This window comes from Ursus arctos, unplaced genomic scaffold (genome assembly GCF_023065955.2).
Source record: "Ursus arctos isolate Adak ecotype North America unplaced genomic scaffold, UrsArc2.0 scaffold_22, whole genome shotgun sequence".
In the NCBI taxonomy this organism is placed as follows: Eukaryota; Metazoa; Chordata; class Mammalia; order Carnivora; family Ursidae; genus Ursus; species Ursus arctos.
The window spans coordinates 53,831,784-53,853,851 of NW_026622897.1; the positions used below are offsets into that span (position 1 = coordinate 53,831,784).

At 36.6% G+C, this 22,068-nt stretch overlaps 1 protein-coding gene and 1 pseudogene across 1 annotated transcript in view; one reads left to right on the top strand and one right to left on the bottom strand.

Annotated features, from left to right (window-relative positions):
* Nucleotides 1-22,068, bottom strand: part of PPME1 (protein phosphatase methylesterase 1) — a 72,187-nt gene that overhangs the window by 37,826 nt on the left and 12,293 nt on the right. The window contains exons 2-3 of the mRNA XM_057316703.1: nucleotides 5,733-5,827; nucleotides 5,093-5,184 (exon numbers count right to left, since the gene is read on the bottom strand). Coding sequence (XP_057172686.1) covers nucleotides 5,093-5,184; nucleotides 5,733-5,827 — 187 coding nt within the window. The remainder of the gene's footprint in view (nucleotides 1-5,092; nucleotides 5,185-5,732; nucleotides 5,828-22,068) is intronic.
* LOC113269307 (cytochrome c oxidase subunit 6A1, mitochondrial-like) lies at nucleotides 11,909-12,436 on the top strand (annotated as a pseudogene).

Genomic DNA, 22,068 nt, shown 5'->3' on the forward strand with positions numbered 1-22,068 from the left:
AAAGAAAACTACAAAACACTTAGATGGAAAATGAGTTCTATTCAGGTCCAGGGATTTTACAGAATGATGGATAAGAAGAACTCTGAAAGATACATTCATAATTAAATCCTGTAATATGCACTGTACTAGTACACTACTGAGATGATGCTTACTTTCCCTCTGTAGAAGTCCTGAGCTGCTCTGAAATATTCCTAATCATTAGAAGCTCTGCGTTACGTGTGTCAAAAATGTCTCTATGGTTTCTGCCCTGAGTCTCGACACTTCAATAGTACAGAACCAGTCTTCAGAGAAACATGCACACTGGAGACAGATATAGGTAGGTCTGAGTTTTGGTACTGTCACTGGCTGTGATTCCTCTAAATTTCAATGTTCTCATCTGCCTAACCTCATAGAAATACAGAAAGGATTAAATGGGATCATGGACATAAGCACTTACCACAGTAACTGGCATCTAGTAAATGTTTAAAAGATGTGGTTGACTTTTTAAAAATTATTATAGCTGAAGGCAAATATTACACCTCCCAAGTCTTTCCTTTTTTCAGGCCAAACATTTTCAGTTCCGTCAACTGTTCCTTGACTGCTATGGTTTCAAGTACTCTAATCATGGCTGCTCCTTCCTGGACAAGTTCCAGTCTGCCAGTGTCCCTTCAACTTGTGGTATCCAGAACTGAATACAAATTTTCAACTGAATACAAACTTTTTCCTTTGAAAATAGTTTCTATTAAAGAAAAAAAATCTTTAAGTACAAAAGTAGTAAGATACATACAATTGAAAAACAAAACCTAGAAAATAGAAAAACAGAAAAAAAAATCACTCAGCTTATTTCCATAGTGTCCAGAATTGTTATTTATTTATATTTTTAAAAAGATTTTATTTATTTGACAGAGAAGAGAGTGAGACAGAGCAAGCATAAGCAGGGGAGCCGCAGATAGAGAGGAAGAAGCAGGCTCCCCACTGAGCAGGGAGCCCGACATGGGACTTGATCCCAGGACCCTGGGATCATGACCTGAGCTAAAGGCAGACACCTAACTGACTGAGCCACCCAGGCACCCCCAGAGAATTGTTTTTTAAACATTGCATAATATTATGTCTTATAGATACACCCAGTTTATTTAACCATTTACTTATTCTTGGGCATTGGGATTGCTAATCTTAGACAAATAGCTTTTTGTGTATTTGGTATTATTTCCTTAGAACAGATTCCTAGAAGGACAACGTCTGTGTCAAACGGTATAAATATACTGATAATTCAATCAAAGTGCTAAATTACTTTCCAAAAGAGCTCTATTTGACACTAAAGAAAGGAACAATGAAGTAGGAATTGGAAGATGTGATTTCTAGTCCCAACGTTTGGAAGTATTTTTCTAATGCCTTTGCCAACACTAAGAATTAGTTTTGGAAAATATTAATTTGATATCTAAAAAAAAAAAGATAACTCCTATGTGAATCATATCTGACTACTAGTGAGGGTGAACTTTGTCATGTCTGGTTGTCCTCCATGGACCGTGTCTTCATGTCCTTTGGTTTTGCATATCCTGTGTCTGGGATTTTTCTAACCATGTTACATAACTTCTTTATGTAAATAACTTACTGACATTTGATAAAGCCTTTAGAATGATTACATCTTTTCTGTTTTCTCAAACAGGATACAATGAACAAAATTTATCCTTTTCTTAATTGTTCAAGGTCAGTTTTAACTTATTCAAGGAATAACTATTGAGCACCAACCCGAGACAGGCCCTGTGTGCTGTCCGATTAAGAGTGAATAAGGCATGGTTCCTGCTGTCAAGGACCTCATGATCTAGCATCAAAAATATCAATCACAGTTGTTCATCTCTTCCTTTGGCTGTCAGTATATTTGTCCTCCTGCTATGCTAGTGTCTTTTTGTTTCTATTTTACTACAGTATTTTACCAATTATCATCTGGGTGAATGTCTGAGGGTCATTCTGCCTCTCATGATCATAAGGTGCTTGGGCTTATTCCTGCCGTTTGCCACGGCTGCCTTCTGGATCATATGCTAGTACTTACAAAAATATGACCTCTGGAGCCAAATCAATTGCCAAAGCACTAACTTTTACATAGCCATTTTTATTTTCAAAGCACCGTTACATATAAACTCATTCAGTGGGCTGGTACGCTGTCAGGAATAGCAACAACAAAAAAGGGCAGATAAATTTAACCAGCAGAAGTCCAAGCTACTAAGCTCAGTGGTAAGGAATTTCCTTGATTATACAAGTAAATCAGGTAAACAATTGGGACATAACGACCTATCTATAGAAGACTTTCATAAAGTATGGGACACTAATAGATGTTTTAGAAAAAAGGAATTGAGTGGTCAAATACATTTGGAGGACACAGTTGAAATGAAATAGATTTATTTAGAAGAACATCCTAAAGGCTTTAATAACATACTGATATATAGTGAATTTCTGACAGAAATCAGAGAAAGATAAACATTTCTTAAACTCATTTAATCATAAAACCCTATTTCATTAATACCTTATGGAATTTGTAATCTGTAGACTATACTTTGGTAAAAGAACTAGAGATTTCCTCTATAATAACACGTATAATGTCAGCAGTTATTTATCAATCACCTCCTCTATGCCAGTCACTTACCATGTTATTTCATCGTTTCTAGGAGATAAAAATATTTAATATCAATATATGTCAACAAATCACTTATTATAATATTTGTGCATGACTTCAAAACTTACGGTTTTCATATTCTATTATTTTACATAATTTTCAAAGAAACCTTGAAGTATAAAGACTGTATTTGGAGAATAAAGGCTTACATGGCTTGTTCAAGGGCTTAAGTAGCTTCCTCAAGGATATATTACCAATAGTGATAAAAGAGGGACAAGAAATCACACCTTCCAACTCCTACTTCATTGTTCCTTTCCTTAGTGTCAAAAGCAATAACCGTTTCATGGGAAATCTGTTCTACCCTATGCAGATGCCTCATCTCTAAGGACTCTGAACACTCGAATAGGTAACATTAGCTCTCATTTTGTGCTAGAGTTCTAGGGAGCTGATCAAAAGTTCAAAGAATATAGTGAGACTACCTCTGGCTTTCACAGGTAATTCTCATCAAAATTTTACAAAATTTTGTGACCCATTACATACTATACTTGGAATAAAGCTTTTCCTATCCAAACATCACTTTTTGCCAAATTTCTTATGAGGTAGAGCCTGGAGTAACTATCCCAAGCAAGTTTCAACTCAGTTGTATGAACGTGACACAACAATTAAGATGGTGCCTATTTCCTCTCCACAGTCACACATTTCTTTCCCTCCATGTCTCCAACGTGTTAGCTGCCCAATGACAGTGTATTAGCTCAGAGCAGAGCCAGCCAAGTTACAGTACATAAACCATTTCTGGTGGCTCTGACCTTGGTTCAGGGCAACGAAAATACATTTACTACTATAGCTGCTACATTAGGAACAGGCATGTGATGCTGTTACTCATTCCTTCAAAACACATTCCTTGAGCATACAATTATGTGCCAGGCATAACCAAGCCATGGTCTTCACCTCACAATCTAGTTATCTAGCTGAGGAATGTAAACGATCAAAGGGATGCTACTAAAATGTGAAACGTGGCTAGTCCAAACTGAGATGTGTTGTCAGTGCCTAGGATACATACTAAATTCAAAGACAGTATAAAAAATAAAGTGAAATATCTCAGTAGTAATTTTTATACTGATTACCTATTAAAATGATACTACTTTGGGTACAATGGGTTAAATAAAATATATATTATTAAAAACAATTTCACCTGTTTCTTATTTACCTATTTTATGTCTCTACTAGATTTAAAATTACATATGTGGCAAAAATTTACATATATGGTTTGCATGATATTTCTATTGGATGACACAGGTGAAGGGAGATGAAAGAGCCTGGCACTTAGAGGCAAATCAAACAGCTTCGTCCTAAAGTAAGAGAAAGGAAGTAGCAAACAATATAGGAATCAAATCATTTAATACTTTAATAACAGATGAGTAAGTGCCTATGTGTTGAGAACTATTCCCAATAATCCTGCTGCCAGGAACATAATGGTATGTTCAGGGCCTTCCTCAATTCCATAACCATCTAGCTCCAGTTACCTAGTACTGCATTCCCACTCGCTCCCGTTTTCTGTCCCTCAGACTCTCTAGTGGTAAATAGAGGAAGTATGTACATCTGCCTGATATATACCAGAAGAAAGGACAATTTCATTTTATTTTTTTTAAGATTTTATTTATTTGACAGAGAGAAAGAGAAAAAGAGAGCGTGTGCACAAGCAGGGGGAGCGGCAGGCAGAGGGAGAGAGAAGCAGGCTCCCCACCGAGCAGGGAACCTGATGTGGGGCTCGATCCCAGAACCCTGGGATCATGACCTGAGCCAAAGGCAGACGCTTAACTGACTGAGCCACGCAGGCGCCCCACAACTTCATTTTAAATAGGAATGTTGCTAGTATTTTCCTTAGCAGTATTTCTCTTTGCACAGTGAAGAAAATCAGGAAGATCTAGAACTGGCAGCATTCTAGAACATAGACCTACATTCTCTACTCTAGACAACGATATCATCAACTATATTGTTTATTTCCCAGTAGCTCACAAGTATCATTAAAAGATAAAGCATTATTTAGAAAAGAAGAAAAATCTTCCAAATATTTATGGAACATCTCCATGTATCAAGTACTACACTAGAATCTATGAAGGAGACAAATAAAGGCTAGACACTATCTCTACCTAAAGCACCTGCATAGAATATTTCTGCTTAACTATTACTTAGATTACTTAAGATACAGACCCCCACGTTCGACCAGGAATAAATCCCATTTCCCTCATCCCAATGCAATATATATAGGACATTTTATAAAATGTTTGAAGAATTCATACACTAAAGCTCACTCCAGTTAAGAACTTTAAACAACAGGTGATCTTGGGCCTACCAGGAAAAATATTCACAATCAATTCACATCCCTAATTTTCTTATATCAAGTTACATGAGTGAACACAGAAGGAAGAGCTAGGTTAGTCAAATTCATCCAGAAACAAACAATGATTGTGCTAACATCAACTTCAATTATCAACTACTTACCGTGAACACAGCCCAGGAAAGGGCAGAATGGCCTCCTCCATGCAGAAGGAGTAGGACAGGACCCTCTGAACCACTCTTGTAAACTCGAAAAGTGTAAGAATAGTTAAAGATAATATATCTAAGCTTTGGTCACTGAAGTTTTTGATTATTTAATTGTAATAATACTGATTAGAAAACGCAGGCAGTACCAGGCTCTGTGTAAAGCTGCAGACTTCCAAACGTAAGAGACATTTAAATAGAAGTTTCTGAAACACCAAGTCTGTTTCTGAAGCATGGAGACAGTATGATCACTTTTTCAATGGGGACCAAAAAAAAGATTCTCTTTGCCCTAATGAGGACATAGTACCTGGTTTCTAGATGCTAAACTGATTCAACTCACCTTACTCATGAAACCTTCCCCTCGGGCCTTAACCGATACATCAGTTTCAGGAATTTAATTCTTAATCCTTTCCCCATGCATTAGACAATTATATCCAATTAAGATACTGGCAGAGACTTACAGGTTAAATTCCATGCTGTACAAATACAGGTGGGGAATAAAAATGAGATAAACAGCAGGAATAAAGAACATTTTAGAAACGAAACATGTCTTCTTAGATAGAATTATAAGCTTGCTAAAGCAAGCATTTTGCAAAGGATATATCCTTGCCAGTTTCATTCTCTACTTCTACATCTTCCATGGACTCAAAGTACTGACTCCAAGAAACAGGGGAAAAGTCTCGCTTTCTTCCAGGGCTAAGGAAAAAAAAAAGAGAGAGAGAGTTCAAGTAAAAAATAGTTACGCATGAAAAGATAAAATCTTGATCAACAAATGCTAAATGTAAATATGAAATGAAAATTGCAAGGGTATTTTCTCTTAAAGAATGAGGAGTTTTCATACAGAAAGCATCACATTAAAAATGTGTTTTAAAAGTTCAAGTTAAGATTTAAGAGTAAAAATGTTAGGATTTTAGAAAATTCATTAGTATATTTTAATCACAAATATATCCCGTGTATATATACCACAAAACCTGCTTGTTTTCTCTCCTTGTTCTTGGCTATTGGTTCATTCCTAACCTCTCAAGCCATTTTAATATCATTCCTGCAATAATCATTTTTGGTCACTATTCCTTCTTTATACTTTTAATCCCTCACATTATTTCATGCTTTCTCATTATTTCCAACCCATTAATATACAGCCTTCATAAAAGGCAAACTGGCAATACCTTGAACTTCTAGGAATTTATCCAAAGACATGCTCATGCAGAAGTGAAATGACTTATCTATTCAATGTAGCATTGTTTGTAATAGAGAAAAATTGGAAACAGCTTAAATATCCATCAACAGGTGATAGATGAAAATAAGTTGTGGTACACAGAGAAATAATAGTTATAAAAAGATGGAAGCAATTATATGCTGATAATATTCTTTGTATATGGATAAGATATACTGTTAAGTAAACAAACAAGGGACACACTACTATTTGGGTAAAAGTGGGAAGTGTGTGTAAATATAATTGCTTATATATGCTTAGAATATCTCTGGAAGAATACTGATATAACATTTGATATATCCTGGGAGGGGAACTATGACTGGGAGATGAGAGGGACAATTTTCAATGTACATCCCTTACTATCTTTTGATTTTTGAACCATGAATTATTTTAAAAAAATTAAATTGCTCTAAAACAAAAAAACCAAAAATAACCAGTAAATGTCTATGTACAACCTATGTCTTCAACCTTGGATGAAATACAAGAAATAGCCTTACCCTATTTCCATACCTATTCGCCTCAGTAATGGAGGGAATTCAGAATTCTGTCAGCAACAAAACGTTACCTCCTGTCAGATATCTTCCTATATATGCGATGGGGGCAAATGGAGAATATACACAAAGTATAATACGAAGCCCCTTTTAAAGACTTAAGTTAGTACAAAAGCACTCTAGGTTTGACTATAATATGGGAGTTACAATGGAGCAACTCCACCTTTAGGTATGTATTCTTTCAAAGGTCAAACATTTATTGAACATCTACTCTCTTCTGGCATTGAACAGATCAGTAGTTCTCAATCCATGTAACAATAATCACCTAAGGAGCTTTTAAAAATACTGATGCTTGGGTTTCACTTCTAGAAATTGCTTTAAATGGCATGAAGTGTGGCATAGGCACTGATAATTTTCAAAGTTCCCCCAAATTAAAGAGGGGTGTGAGGACTACAAAGGTAAATGATTTGGAATGAGAGAAGAGTTCAAATTCTGCACAGTTCCTACCATTTCCCTATAATTCCCTACAAATCCCTAGTAGTTACAGTATGGATTTGGGCAAATTCCAATCATTTAAATTCTTTCTGCCTTAGATTATAGCAACTGAATAAAATTACATATGTTTTCTTTTCTTTTCATTTTTTAGAGGGAGAGCACAACTGCATGGGGAGGGGGGGAGGAACAAGGAAGAGGGGTAGAGGGTTGATGGAGAGGGAGAGACTCTTAAGCAGATTCCACACTCTGCGGGGGGCTTGACATGGGGCTGATCTCATGACCCTGAGATCAGGACCCAAGCTGAAACCAAGAGTCGGACGCTTAACCAACTGAGCTACCCAGATGCCCCAAATAACATACCTTTTAAAGGAATCTACTACATCTGGCATTTAGTAGTTGCTCAGTAAATGGGTAATATCCTAACTTCTGATAGAAAAACTGCCTATGCAGAAGTAAACTCCAACTTCAACCTAGACCTATTTTTTTCTGGCTTGCTGGTTGCACTTGAATTCCTACTGGAAAACTAAAAGTAGAATTCTTAATTCTACTGATTCATCAGTCACTCACAAATCCACCTATGCATATACTAATTTGAGTATAACAACCACACATGGCATGTCAAACAAGTTATAATGGATTCTAAGGATCTATGGATGGATTTTTGATGTCTGGACCTAGGATATCATCACAGTAATAGTATCTAACATTTACTGTGCCACAAGAGTGAATCACTCTGCCAAGTAATTTATAGGCATGATTCCATTTAATCCTCACAAAACTTTTGAGTTATTTTTATGCCCATTACACATATAACAGATTTAGAGATATAAAGTAACTTACCCAAGGTTATACAACTAAGTGGCAGTGACAGGATTCAAATCCAGTTCCATCACTGTTCAAAGCCTCTGTTCTTTACCCCAATGTTATATTAATTCTCAGATCCTTTTTTTCTCTCTCACTCTCTCATTTATGCTTCTGAAAGTAGTAAGGCTTTAGAATATTATCAGAAATTTCCTTTTCAGAGTCTTTGCCAAGGTCACAGAACCATTTCAAGTTGGCCAGGGACCAGAAAAAATTACCAAAGAAAAATTAGTTTGTATAAATAGAAATTATTCCTAGGAGAACATCTTCCACTTCTAATTCCCTTCATTAAAAAAAAGTTCTAGGGCCTGCCCAATGTATACCAACATACGAGTAATTCCCATTTGGTTAAAGAGCCAATAATCTGGGGGCGCCTGGGTGGCTCAGTAGTTAAGCGTCTGCCTTCGGCTCAGGGCGTGATCCTGGATCCCTGGGATCGAGCCCCACATCAGGCTCCTCTGCTGTGAGCTTGCTTCTTCCTCTCCCACTCCCTCTGCTTGTGTTCCCTCTCTTGCTGTGTCTCTCTGTCATATAGATAAAATCTTAAAAAAAAAAAAAAAAAAAAGAGCCAATAATCTATACCTCCAAATGTCACTCCTACTCCCACAGAGATTTTTCTGGGATATTCCTTTGAAAACCTAATTGTTGGGGCTCCTGGGTGGCTCAGTTGGTTAAGCGTCTGCCTTCGGCTTGGGTCATGATCCCAGAGTCCTGGGATTGAGCCCCACGTCAGGCTCCCTATTCAGTGGGGAGTCTGCTTCTCTCTCTGCCTGCAGCTCCCCCTGCTTATTCCCCCCCCCCCGTCAAATGAATAAATAAAATCTTTAAAAAAAAACCTAATTGTTTATATAAGCTACAAGTTCAGGTAATTTTGCAACCAGTGTTAGACATGAAGCAGATAGCAAGGATCTCACATTGATCTTTATATTCTAGTCAGAAAGACTACTCTGTACTTTAGGGATGTAGTTTTAGTTCTTTTAAAAAATAGTTTGCTTTTTATTCTATGCCTACCTATTTTATAATCATTACAGCCCATGTAGCCTTTTTAGTTATAATTTTTAAAATAAATTAATGACTTTTTTCTCCTAGAGTCATAATGGAAGAATTTTGAAGTAATAAAAAAACTTTCAAAAGCATAACAAGGTTAATATATATCCTATAATCCTTTTTTTTTTTTTAAGAGAGAGAGGGAGGGAAGGAGGGAGGGAGGAAACGCTCGTAGGGTGAGGGGCAGAGGGGGAGAGAGAGAGAATCTTAAGCAGCTCCACACCCAGCGTGGAGGCAGATGCAGGACTTGATCTCACAACCCTGAATCATGACCTGAGCTGAAATCAAGAGTTGGACGTTCAACCAAATGAGCTACCCAGGCACCCCAAGATTAATTTATACTTTAAAAATGAAGATTTATTCACCAAGAACCTGTTATATGTATTAGGCTGAAACTGAGGTGGGATGATGGGAGATGCTGGGAAACTAGTGATAACAATGTCTCTGCTCTTAAGAAGCTAATGTTAAATATGTAAATATCTAACATAAGGTAGAGTTAAATGCCCTAAGAGGTATAGCTAAAGTGCTGTGAATGTTCAAATGAGGGAATAAAGATTACTTAAAAAAAAAAAAAAGATTACTTTTAGCTTGGGAAATAAAAAGAGGCTTCAAAGAAAAAAAAAAGTTAAGCTAGGCATTGAAGGACAGACAGAATTTGGACTGACAGAAATAGGGAAGGGTAAGGAAGACATGTCAGGCAGGCAGAAGGGCACAAGGAAGGGCCCAGTATGGTGCCTATCATAGCGAACAGTGATAAAAGACACACAAAAATAGCTAACTGCAACAAGGTGGAAATAAGTATAACGGCTTTGAAAAACTATAAGAAGCTGATAGAACTAAAAAAGCTGATCATGGAGAAAGAATATTAGATATAATAAGGTGGGAAATATATGTTCTTTTTCTGTTATTTGTGTGCTAGGGTCCCAAAAGTCTGATAGAGTTTGGATGGTTCAGATTAAAGTATTTTAGAATCAATGTGGTGAAAGGTCCAAGATGGACTTGATTCTGGAAAAAAAAAATGTTGCTGGAATAACCTGGTTAGAAGAGTCTAGACTGGCAATGGAATTAAAAAGAAGGAAACATAAAAAGACCTTTCAAAAAAGCAATCAACAATCTCATGAATGTTCAAGATATGGAAGATGACTGAGAGTAGAATCCAAGTCAATTCTAAAATTTTGAACTAACAGAGAGATGAATTATTAAGTCCAACAATTTGTAAAAAGAAAAAAAAATAACAGAAACTACTCTGGGAGATATATGTACACAGAATTTTTGATGTCAGAATAAAGTTTGTTTCAAGCCCAACATAATAAATGTATAATTTCCTTCCACCTCTTGCTACCAGAGGAAAGAGCTTGGCAGACAGAGAACAAAGTGGTGCAGTAGGAGACACACGGGAAATATAGCTTCTGCCTAAACCATGTGAATCAAATGTGTTTATAGACCCTTTGCTATTGTCACAGACTCCATTCAGAATCTGATGAGAGCTATGAACCCTGACTCTAGAAACAAGTGCACACATATATTTTGCACACAATTGCACTGGCTTCAAGAAGCTCATGAATGAATCCTAAATAAGAATCCTTGGCCTATACTTTGACCATAACAACTTATTTCCAGCAGAAAGATAAAAATTTTAAAAAGGAAGAAAATTATGAGGAGATACATCCTCAATACTTCCTAAATCTAAATTCGTTTTCCTACACACTAAAAGTTGTTTTCATAACCCAGTCCTGCCTTTATTAATTATGTGACCTCTGGCAAGTCTCTTAACTTCTCTATGCCTGTGTTTCTTCATGTCAGATGGGGTTATAATGCCAATTTTATAGGGGATGTAATGAAGATTCAGGTAGCCTTCTCCCTTGTTTACTCTCAAATTAGCCTGTTCTATTTTTATCACAGAATTAATCATTTTCTAAAATTAGTTTGCTCTTATATTTATTATCCTAATCATTCTCTCTAATTTGCTACTAATGGGAGATCCACAAGAACAAGAATGTTCTCCACTTGTTCACCAATGTACTCTCACAGCCCAACACATTAATGATTATCTGTTGACAGTAAGAAATGAGCTAATGTGCATAAAGCACTTAGCTTGGTGTCTCAGTAAGTTGTTTATTATTGTTATTATTATTAGGCTGAAGCTACTAAACAGAGTCTTCCTTACTGAATCCTGAGAAGGTTTTCAGCAAAAGGAAATGGAACGCTACAAAGCTACACTAATCAAGACTGTGGTACAAGCATGAGAGTAGACATATAGATAGATCAAACAGGATTAAGGGTCCAGAAATAAACTCTAACATATATAGTCCAAAGATTTTCAACAAAAGGGACAAGACAACTCACTGGAGAAAGAACAGTCTTTCCAACAAATGCTGTTAGGACAACTGGATATTCATTTGTAATATGGATTACATATTGGACCCCTCCCTCACACTATGCACATAATTAAATCATAGTGGATCATAAACCTAAATGTAAGAGCTAAAACTGTAAAACTCTGAGAAGAAAACACAGGAGTAAATCTTCATGATCTTCAATTAGGCAACAATTTCTTTCTTAGCTACAACACCAAAAGTAGAGATGATAAAAGAGAAGATTAAGGAGTTGGACTTCATCAAAATTAAAATTTTTCATTGAAAATATATACAGGTTTGGTCCAGTTTGAAAATGGCAGTGGTGGCTGGGTCCCAGGTTTCTGGACTACTTGGTCAGTTCCAGGCACAGCTGGGGTGGTCCATGTGGGGCAGTCCATGTCAAGTGGCACCCACCGCAAGGAGGGCTCAGGTCAAATGTGGAAGGCCCTCAGCTACTTTGTAGTGCTCCCCGGTGTAGGAGCGAGCATGCTGAACGTCTTTCTGAAGTCACATCATGGAAAGCACCAGAGATCCAAATTCATGGCCTACCCCCATCTCCGCATCAGGTCCAAGCCCTTTCCCTGGGGAAATGGTTATCATACTGTATTCCATAACTCTCCCATGAATCCTCTTCTGACCAGCTATGAAGATGAATGAAGAGAACTTGGACCACTACCCAGTGGGGACCATATTATTGGTTTGGACCCTGACTCTGCACATGGACCAGAAAAGTATATGGCACCTTAAGCTCACCTTCCTTACTTGTATCAAATGATGCCCAGTTTACTGATCTTCTCTATCCCTTTGCTTATGGCATGAGACGGCTTAATTAACTAACTTAGATTGGTCCAAGAAAAAAAAAAAAACCTATATACAGTTTTTATATTATGGCTGTGTGCAGATTATCTTAGTTTAAGTTTTATTTCCAGTAATTGTAAGCTTTACAATCATTAGCAAATCAATCTCTGACTCAATTTCTTCAACTGTAAGCTCTGAAAAATGATTACAAGTGGCACATAAAACGTACTTCATAAATGTTAGTTATAAGAGAAATACTGTTCACAGCTGAGCCCCATAGTATATTGATTACATTTTCTTTCTTGTGTGACCTCTTAATTTTTTGTTTGCTTAGTTTTTTATTAAACTCACTAATTGTTTCACAAGAGCTTTTTATAGGCAAAAGATATTAGTGGGCATTTCACAAAGCAGGAAACACAAATAGCTCATAAACATTATGAAAGGTTCTCAATTGCGCTCATATTTAGAGAAATGAAATTTTATTTTATTTATTTATGTTTTAGAGACATGAAATTTTAAATCACAATAAGGTATAATTTCACACCCATTATGTTGGCAAAATACGAAGCCAGACATTACTAGGTATTGGTAAGGATCTAACTCAGATGAACTGTCATCCACTCTGGGTGGAAGTGTAAATGGGAGAACTATCTGGAAAACAGTGAGGCATCACCTGGTAAAATTGAACAAGTGTCCTTCAGTCTAGTTATTTCATTTTACAGGGACACATCTGAATCTGCACACAGTCACTAAGATACACATAAGAAGATGTTCACAGAAGCATCTCCATAAAAAGAACAACAAGCAAACTAAGAGTCCATCACCAGTGGAATATATAAATTGAGATACATTCAGATAACTGAATATGACACAGCAGTGGAAAGGGATATGCTAGAATTACAAGCAGTAACATAGGTGAATTTCAAAAATACATTTAGAGAAAGAAATAAGCATAGAAGAATAAATGCAGTACGATTCCATTAACAACAAAGTTCAAAAACAGGCAAAACTAAATAGTATCTTTTTTATGGATACATGCTCAGGTGATAAAACTATAAGGAAAAGCAAGAGAATGACAAACACGCAATTCAAGACCGTGGGGAGTGGAGGTGCTTTTGGGGAGAAGTAAACACGCTTCTGAAGTGCTAATAATGTTCTTTCATAAGCCAGGTGATAGATACATGGGAATTTATTTTATTCTTCTCTGATCTGCACATACATATTTTAAACTTTCTGTATGTATATTTCACAATGAAAATTTTTTTAACATCAACAAAAAAAGCCTTTGAGAAATCTGTAAAATTTCTCTTAATACAATCACATTAAATAATCTATCAGGTCCAGGGCGCCTGGGTGGCTCAGTCGTTAAGCATCTGCCTTTGGCGTAGGGCGTGATCCCAGGGTCATGGAATCGAGCCCTGCATTGGGCTCCCTGCTCTGCTGGGATCCTGCTTCTTCCTCTCCCACTCCCCCTGCTTGTGTTCCCTCTCTCTCTGGCTGTCTCTCTCTCTGTCAAATAAATAAATAAAACAAAGCAGGGGGCATCATGTTGCCAGATTTCAAGCTATACTAAAGGACAGCATGGTACTGGTACAAAAACAGACACATAGACCAATGGAACAGAATAGAGAACGCAGAAATGGACCCTCGGCTCTTTGGGCAACTAATCTTTGACAAAGCAGGAAGAAACATCCAGGGGAAAAAAGACAGTCTCTTTAATAAATGGTGCTGGGAAAATTGGACAGCTACATGTAAAAGAATGAAACTTGACCACTCTCTCATACCATACACAAAGATAAACTCCAAACGGATGAAAGACCTTGATGTGAGACAGGAATCCACCAAAATTATAGAGGAGAACATAGCCTGTAACATCTTTGACATCGGCCACAGCAACTTTTTTCATGACACATCTCCAAAGGCAAGAGAAACAAAAGAAAAAATGAACTTGTGGGACTTCATCAAGATAAAAAGCTTCTGCACAGCCAAGGAAACAGTCAACAAAACTAAGAGGCAGCCCACGGAATGGGAGAAGGTATTTGCAAATGACACTACAGATAAAAGACTGGTATCCAAGATCTACAAAGAACTTCTCAAACTCAATACATGAGAAACAAATAATCAAATCAAAAAATGGGCAGAAGATATGAACAGACACTTTTCCAATGAAGACATACAAATGACTAACAGACATGAAAAAATGTTCAAAATCATTAGCCATCAGGGAAATTCAAATCAAAACCACCTTGAGATACCACTTAACGCCAGTTAGAATGGCAAAAATGGACAAAGCAAGAAACAACAAATGTTGGAGAGGATGTGGAGAAAGGGGATCCCTCTCTGCCACTGTTGGTGGCAATGCAAGTTGGTACAGCCGCTTTGGAAAACACCGTGGAGGTCCCTTAAAAAGTTAAAAATAGAGCTACCCTATGATCCAGCAATTGCACTACTGGGTTTTTACCCCAAAGATACAGACACAGTGAAGAGAAGGGCCATATGTACCCCAATGTTCATAGCAGCATTGTCCGCAATAGCTAAATCGTGGAAGGAGCCAAGATGCCCTTCAACAGATGACTGGATTAAGAAGATGTGGTCCATATATACAATGGAATATTACTCAGCCATCAGAAAGAACGATTACCCAACATTTGTAGCAACATGGATGGGACTGGAGGAGATTATGCTAAGTGAAATAAGTCAAGCAAAGAAAGACAATTATCATATGGTTTCGCTCATTTATGGAACATAAGAAACAGCAGGAAGATCGGTAGGAGAAGGAAGGGAAGAAGGAAGGGAGGGTAAACAGAAGGGGGAATGAACCATGAGAGACTATGGACTCTGGGAAACTGGAGGCTTCAGAGGGGAGGGGGTGGGGGACTGGGATAGGCCGGTGATGGGTATTAAGGAGGGCACATGTTGCATGGTGCACTGGGTATTATACGCAAATAATGAATCATGGAACACTACATCAAAAACTAAGGATATACTGTATGCTGACTAACATAACATAATAAAAAAATTATTAAAAAATCTTTAAAAAGAATCTATCAGTTCTGTTTTTTCTTTGTAAATTTCCATTCTTGGCACCTTCCATTCTCCTCCAAATAGGACTGTTTGCTCTCTGGATATGATGAATTGCTGTCATTTCACCATCACCCTGGGAATTCCTTTTGCCTTTCTCCTGTGCTAAATCCTTGATTCCTGTATCCACTATTTTTCTTGATGCATTTTCTTATTTTGATAGAACACATCCTCTGTGAGCTTCCTGAGAAAGGGAGATTAATTTTGAAACTCTCCATGCCAGATAATGTTATTGCCCCATTTTCACACTTGACTAACAGTTTTCCTAAGTATAAAAATTTTATGTTAGGGACTGTTTCTATCAATGGTAATTAGGTACCTTGACAGATCCAACTTTGGAAATACTGGCTAAAATTTTATGTATGTGCACGTAAAAAATATATAAAAATCAATACATAATATGTAAGACTATTTATATATTAGACTTTTACATATCATATATGCCATATAATTATATATTCATTCATTTTTTTTTTAAGATTTTATTTATTTATTTGACAGAGATAGAGACAGCCAGCGAGAGAGGGAACACAAGCAGGGGGAGCAGGAGAGGAAGAAGCAGGCTCATAGTGGAAGAGCCTGACGTGGGGCTCGATCCCGTAACGCCGGGATCACGCCCTGAGCCGAAGGCAGACGCTTAACCGCTGTGCCACCCAGGCGCCCCCATTCATTCTTTTTAAATGCATAGATGACCTGGCAAGAAAGTAAGGAATATGGAATATTGAGGCCAAAAGTAAAGGTGGGGACCCAGAGAGGCATTTGGTACAGTAAAGCTGGCTTTTATCTTGGTAGCATTTACCAACTATCTAAATGGAGGTTTGGGGGGTTCCCTGGGACACACAGAACAGGACACAAAGGCCAAGGTGGGGAGCCTTGTTGGGCAGCCTGGTAGGAAACCTTTCTCTCATAAAGCGGGTGTCTCAAATGATTGTACTATCAGTGAAAAGGTAAAGTAGAATTAACTCTGCTTTCTACCCCAATCCCAGGACTAAAGAAAAAATATCTGTCTTGAAACTTGGCACTGAATGGAAAGGATCTTTTGTGGTTCCATACACATTTTAGGATTGTTTGTTCTAGCTCTGAGAAAAACGCTCGTGGTATTTGGATAGGGATTACATTAAATGCGTAGATTGCTTTGGGTAGTATAGACATTTTAAGAATATTTGTTCTTCCAGTCCATGAGCCATGGAATGTTTTTCCATTTCTTCATGTCATCTTCAATTTCTTTCATAAGTATTCTATAGTTTTCAGAGTACAGATCTTTTACCTCTTCGGCTAACTTTATTCCTAGGTATCTCATCGGTTTTGGTGCAGTTGTAAACGGGATTGATTCTTTGATATCTCTTTCTGCTGCTTCATTAGTGGTGTATAGAAACCCAAAAGATTTCTGTACATTGATTTTGTATCCTACAACTTTGCTGAATTCGTGTATCAGTTTTAGCAATTGTGAAAAATATGTGAATAGACATTTTTCCAAAGAAGGCATAGAGATGGCTACAGACACATGAAAAGGTACTCAACACCACTCATCATCAGAGAAACACAATTCAAAACTACAATGAGACAGTACCTCACATCTGTCAGAATGGATAAAATTAACAAGTCAGGAAACAACAGATGTTGGCAAAGATGCAGAAGAAAAAGAATCCTCTTATACTGTTGGTGGGAATGCAAACTGGTGCAGCCCCTCTGGAAAACAGTATGGAGGTTCCTCAAAAAGTTAAAAATAGAACTGCCCTACAACCCAGCAATTACACTACTAGGTATCTACCTGATACAAAAATACTGATTCAAAGTGACACATGCACCCTGATATTTATAGGAGCATTATCAACAACAGCCAATGTCTATCAATGGATGAATGGATAAAGATGAAGTAGTGTGTGTGTGTATATATATGTATATGTATATGTGTATACACACACACACACACACACAGGAATATTAGTCAGCCCTCAAAAAGAATGAAATCTTGCCATTTGCAATGATGTGAATGGAGCTAGAATGTATTATGCTAAGCAAAACAAGTCAGTCAGAGAAAGACAAATACCACATGATTTCATTCATATGTGGAATTTTTAAGTTTTTTTAAATTAACATATAATGTATTATGTTTGATGTGACTGATCAGTCTTGTATAATACCCAGTGCTAATTAAAATATATCTTCCCCAATGTCCATCACCCAGTTAACCCAGTTATGTCTCCCTCTCCTCTTTTGTCTTGTTTTATTTTTTCATATGTGGGATTTAAGAAACAAAACACACGAACATAGGAAAAGAGGGGGGAGGAGAGGGAGAAAAACCATAAGAGACTCTTAACTATAGAGAAAAAACCAAGGATTGATAGAGTGGAGGTGGGTGGGGGATGGACTAAATGGGTAATGGGTATTAAGGAGGGCACTTGTGATGAGTACTGGGTGTTATATGTAAGTGATGAATCACTAAATTCCGCCAATTTTACAGTATATGTTAACTAGAATTTAAATAAAAACTTGAAACAAACAAAAGAATGGAAGGGAGGGGGGAAAATCCTTCTCTGATGAAACTTGTGACTACAGACAGTTGTCAAACTGATTTTGGCTAAATTTATACCACTTATACATCTAGGACATTTCAGGTTGAGAATTTAATTGGATCTAGACTGGTAGTGCTCTCAGGACCCCAGTGGAAACAAAGCGAATCCTCTGAAGGAATCAACCTTCATTCTAGGGCCACAAATGTTCACCTTAAAACATGTATACAAACGTTCACAGCAGCATTGTTTGTAATAGCTAAAATGTAGAAACAACTCAAATGTCCATCAACCACTGAATGGATAAAATCTGGTATCCAAACAATGGAATATTATTCAGAATGAAATTTTACAACCTGCTACAACATGTATGAACCTTGAAAATACTATGTTGAGTGAAAGAGGCCAATCATAAAAGATCACAAACACAATATAATTCCATTACTGTAAATGTCCAGATTAGGGAAATCTATAGATAGAAAATAGATGAGTGGATGCCTAGGGCTGGGAAGTTTGAGGGAACCTGAGGGCTGACTGCTAATGGGTATGAGGATTTCTTTTTAGGGTGCTGAACGTGTTGTAAAATTCATCGTGGAACTATATTACTATGCTTAAAAAAAAAGCATATACTCTACATGGGTCAGTTGTATGGTATGTGAACTTCATCTCAATAAAACTGTTACAAAAAATGTTAAGATAACCACTCAAAGAATAGATTATAATACAACTACATGAATTTAAAAAAAATAGAAGAAGAAGAAGGAGCACAGGTCAGATGGAACAAAATACAAAATAAGATGGTAGAAATAAATATAAATATATCAAGAATAGACTAAACTCACTAGAATATTCTCTAGGATAATGCATGCAAAAAAATGAAGCTGAATCTCCCTCAGAGAAGATTTTTTAAATTCCAGCTATATATTATTTAAAAGAGACAAAAGTTCCAAAATACAAGAGACAAAGATACTGTAGGCAGATACTAGCCAAAACAATTTTAGGCTAGATATTCTTCTCAAAATTTAAGGCATTTTTTTTTTTTATGTTTTACAAGGGCTAATTGTAGCTGTTCATTCTTATAATCAATGTTTGTAGCTATACTCAGGGATCAGAACTTATGTAAGTTACTATTCTGTTTAGACAGAAAGCAGCAGGTTTGGAGTCAGAGTTTACAAGCCAATAAAGACCATAAAGAAGACTCTAATAAGTATATAGTTCAGAACCAACCACCATATAACTAACTCCCTTCTCAGACTCGCCTGAATGCCATGATAATGTAGAATATAAGACATACTTCATAAGATATTTCATTTCAAATATATTTAGGGCAATTATTCTAGATCCTCTTTCCAGTCACAATTTGCTTATATAATCAACTAGTTTAATTCCAATTCAATTAAAGTGATATTTGAGTATGCCCTTTATGGAAGGCCCTAATACACTTCCTGGGCATTTGGGAAATCAGCAGGCCAGAAGTTCCCACTGATTAATAAAACTTGGTTCTTTTTTTTTTTTTAAAGATTTTATTTATTTATGTGACAGAGAGAGACAGCGAGAGGGGGAACACAAGCAAGGGGAAGTTGAGAGGGAAGCAAGCCCGATGCGGGGCTCGATCCCAGGACCCTGGGATCATGACCTGAGCCGAAGGCAGATGCTTAACCACTGAGCCACCCAGGCGCCCCTAAAACTTGGTTCTTGTCCTCAAAAAGCTCATGCCTGGGAGAAAATCGGTAAGTAAACAGTCACTGTATACTAAAGCTAAGGCAGAAATAAGCCTAGCAATCCATGAAACATAGATGGCACATCCAATCTTGTTTGGGACACTGATGGGAATGGAATCAGGTCAGGGAAGGATTCACAATGATGATACCTAGTGTGAAGATATTCTTAAATGTTATAAAAATCTGAAGTACTATCCTTATTAAATTATGACCTGGATTAGGAAAGTAATTTCTTTAATTACCAAATAAAAGATTGTAACTTTCCAATATTTAGTGAGAAAAATGTTAGTATACAGATTCTACAACTTAAAAATGGGTTTATGTTCCAAAGGTTTATAAAGTAGGTGGTTGGGAAAACTGAAGCACATTTTCCCTAATTAACAGTATTATGAAATATTAGTAAATTCTCTGGGTATTTCTACCTCCAAGCCTACTTAGCCATATAATATGATAAAATGCTATTTGTGATGAAGTTCAGCTAATAACAATGTAGTTCAAGTGATTAACACAGAAAACTGAATTTGAAGTGATTTTAATATATCTCACACCACGGTTCTTATGCTTAAGGAAAAGCTGATTTAATTAAAGGGGTGAGGATTGAATGAAACAAACCATTCATGTATTTGTGCTAGGCACTTTACAAGCATTATCTAAATTTAATCCTCCTAATAATCTGAGCTATATTTTCTTAATAGAATAAAAATAAAAGGATATAAATACGAAACCATAGAAGGATATAAATAGGACACAAGTTCATTTTTGCGCATTGTCAATAATTACAGTTTTATTTTTTTTTTATTTTTATTTTTTCTTTTAAAGATTTTATTTATTTATCCGACAGAGATAGAGACAGCCAGCGAGAGAGGGAACACAAGCAGGGGGAGTGGGAGAGGAAGAAGCAGGCTCATAGTAGAGGAGCCTGATGTGGGGCTCGATCCCATAACGCCGGGATCACGCCCTGAGCCGAAGGCAGACGCTTAACCGCTGTGCCACCCAGGCGCCCCAATAATTACAGTTTTAAAATCTCATTTCTATATTCCACAAATCTATGGCTTTTCCTTCCCTACTAAATTCAGGGTGGACAATTTTAAACTATTGGAAACAATGCCATGTGTCCACTGTATTAGAGCACCATTCATTCATTCATCAAATGTTTATTGAGCTCCTGTGTGCTAACCATTTTGGGGCAAAAAAATAAAACACAGGAGTTTATAATTAAATTAGGGAAGACAAAACAAGTAGATCACAATGTAGTTGTTAGGAGAATAGATAAAATACTGTATATATAGCATTGTCAAAAGTAAGATGAACTACAATTTTAGTATCACTAAGAAAAAAGCTACCAATTAAAGTAAGACATACCTGACCACTTAGAATTCACTTTAAATTTCTTAAAGAGCTCTTTTACACTTATATTGATTCAACATATATCTCTTATGGGCATAAAAAAGGAAAATAAGAGCAAAATACTTAAAGTATTTCTAACCAATTTCTTCAAACTGAGAGTTCTATTCTCTTTTGAATCACTTGGACTAATATAGTCCTCTGTGCCTCACAAGAACAGTGGTGGTGGAGTGTTTCTTAAAACTAAATACCAGCTCATATGCTGACTTTACCATTTTGTGGAGAGCTATATTACTTTTTGACTCTAACTTGAGAAATAATGCTTAAGTCATCTGATTGAATATCCATTCCTTCTCACAACCATTCAATTCTTAGTGGTTAAGAGAGTGCTTCACTTTTGCCTCCAGGATTTTCTTCCAAGCTACGAACACCTACTTTGCAAGTTTTGATGCTGGTTTTGGTGTTTGCTCATACAAGTGGGGAGAAACAATACAGGGAGGGCTGTTACTTGACCAACAGCAATTGTTAAGATACTATCATTTTAAATACAAAATGTATCTTAGAATTCATGAATTATAGTAAATAGGTTTCCATTATCTAGTTTTATAACTTAATGATTCTACATAGACATTATCTGTTCAAAAACAACTGAAGCTAGTACTACCCACATTACAATTTTTAAGACGTTTTTATTGAAGTATAATTAACATACAACGTTATATTTAGTATTACCCACATTTTAAGAAAATAAAGTCAAGCTTATACTAGCTAAGTAGTATGAAGTAAAGCCAGAAAGGGAATCCTAGTTTGCGGATTTAAAACGTATATTCTTTCTGCTATAGCAGAAGTACAAAATAAATGGTATTGAAATAGGGTTGGCAAACTATGGTGTATAAACAAATCCAGCCATCGCCTGTTTTTGTATGGCTCATGAGCTGAGAATGGTCTTTACATTTTTAAAAGCTGGGAGAAAAGAAAAAAGAATAATATTTAATAATGTGAGAAAATTACATGAA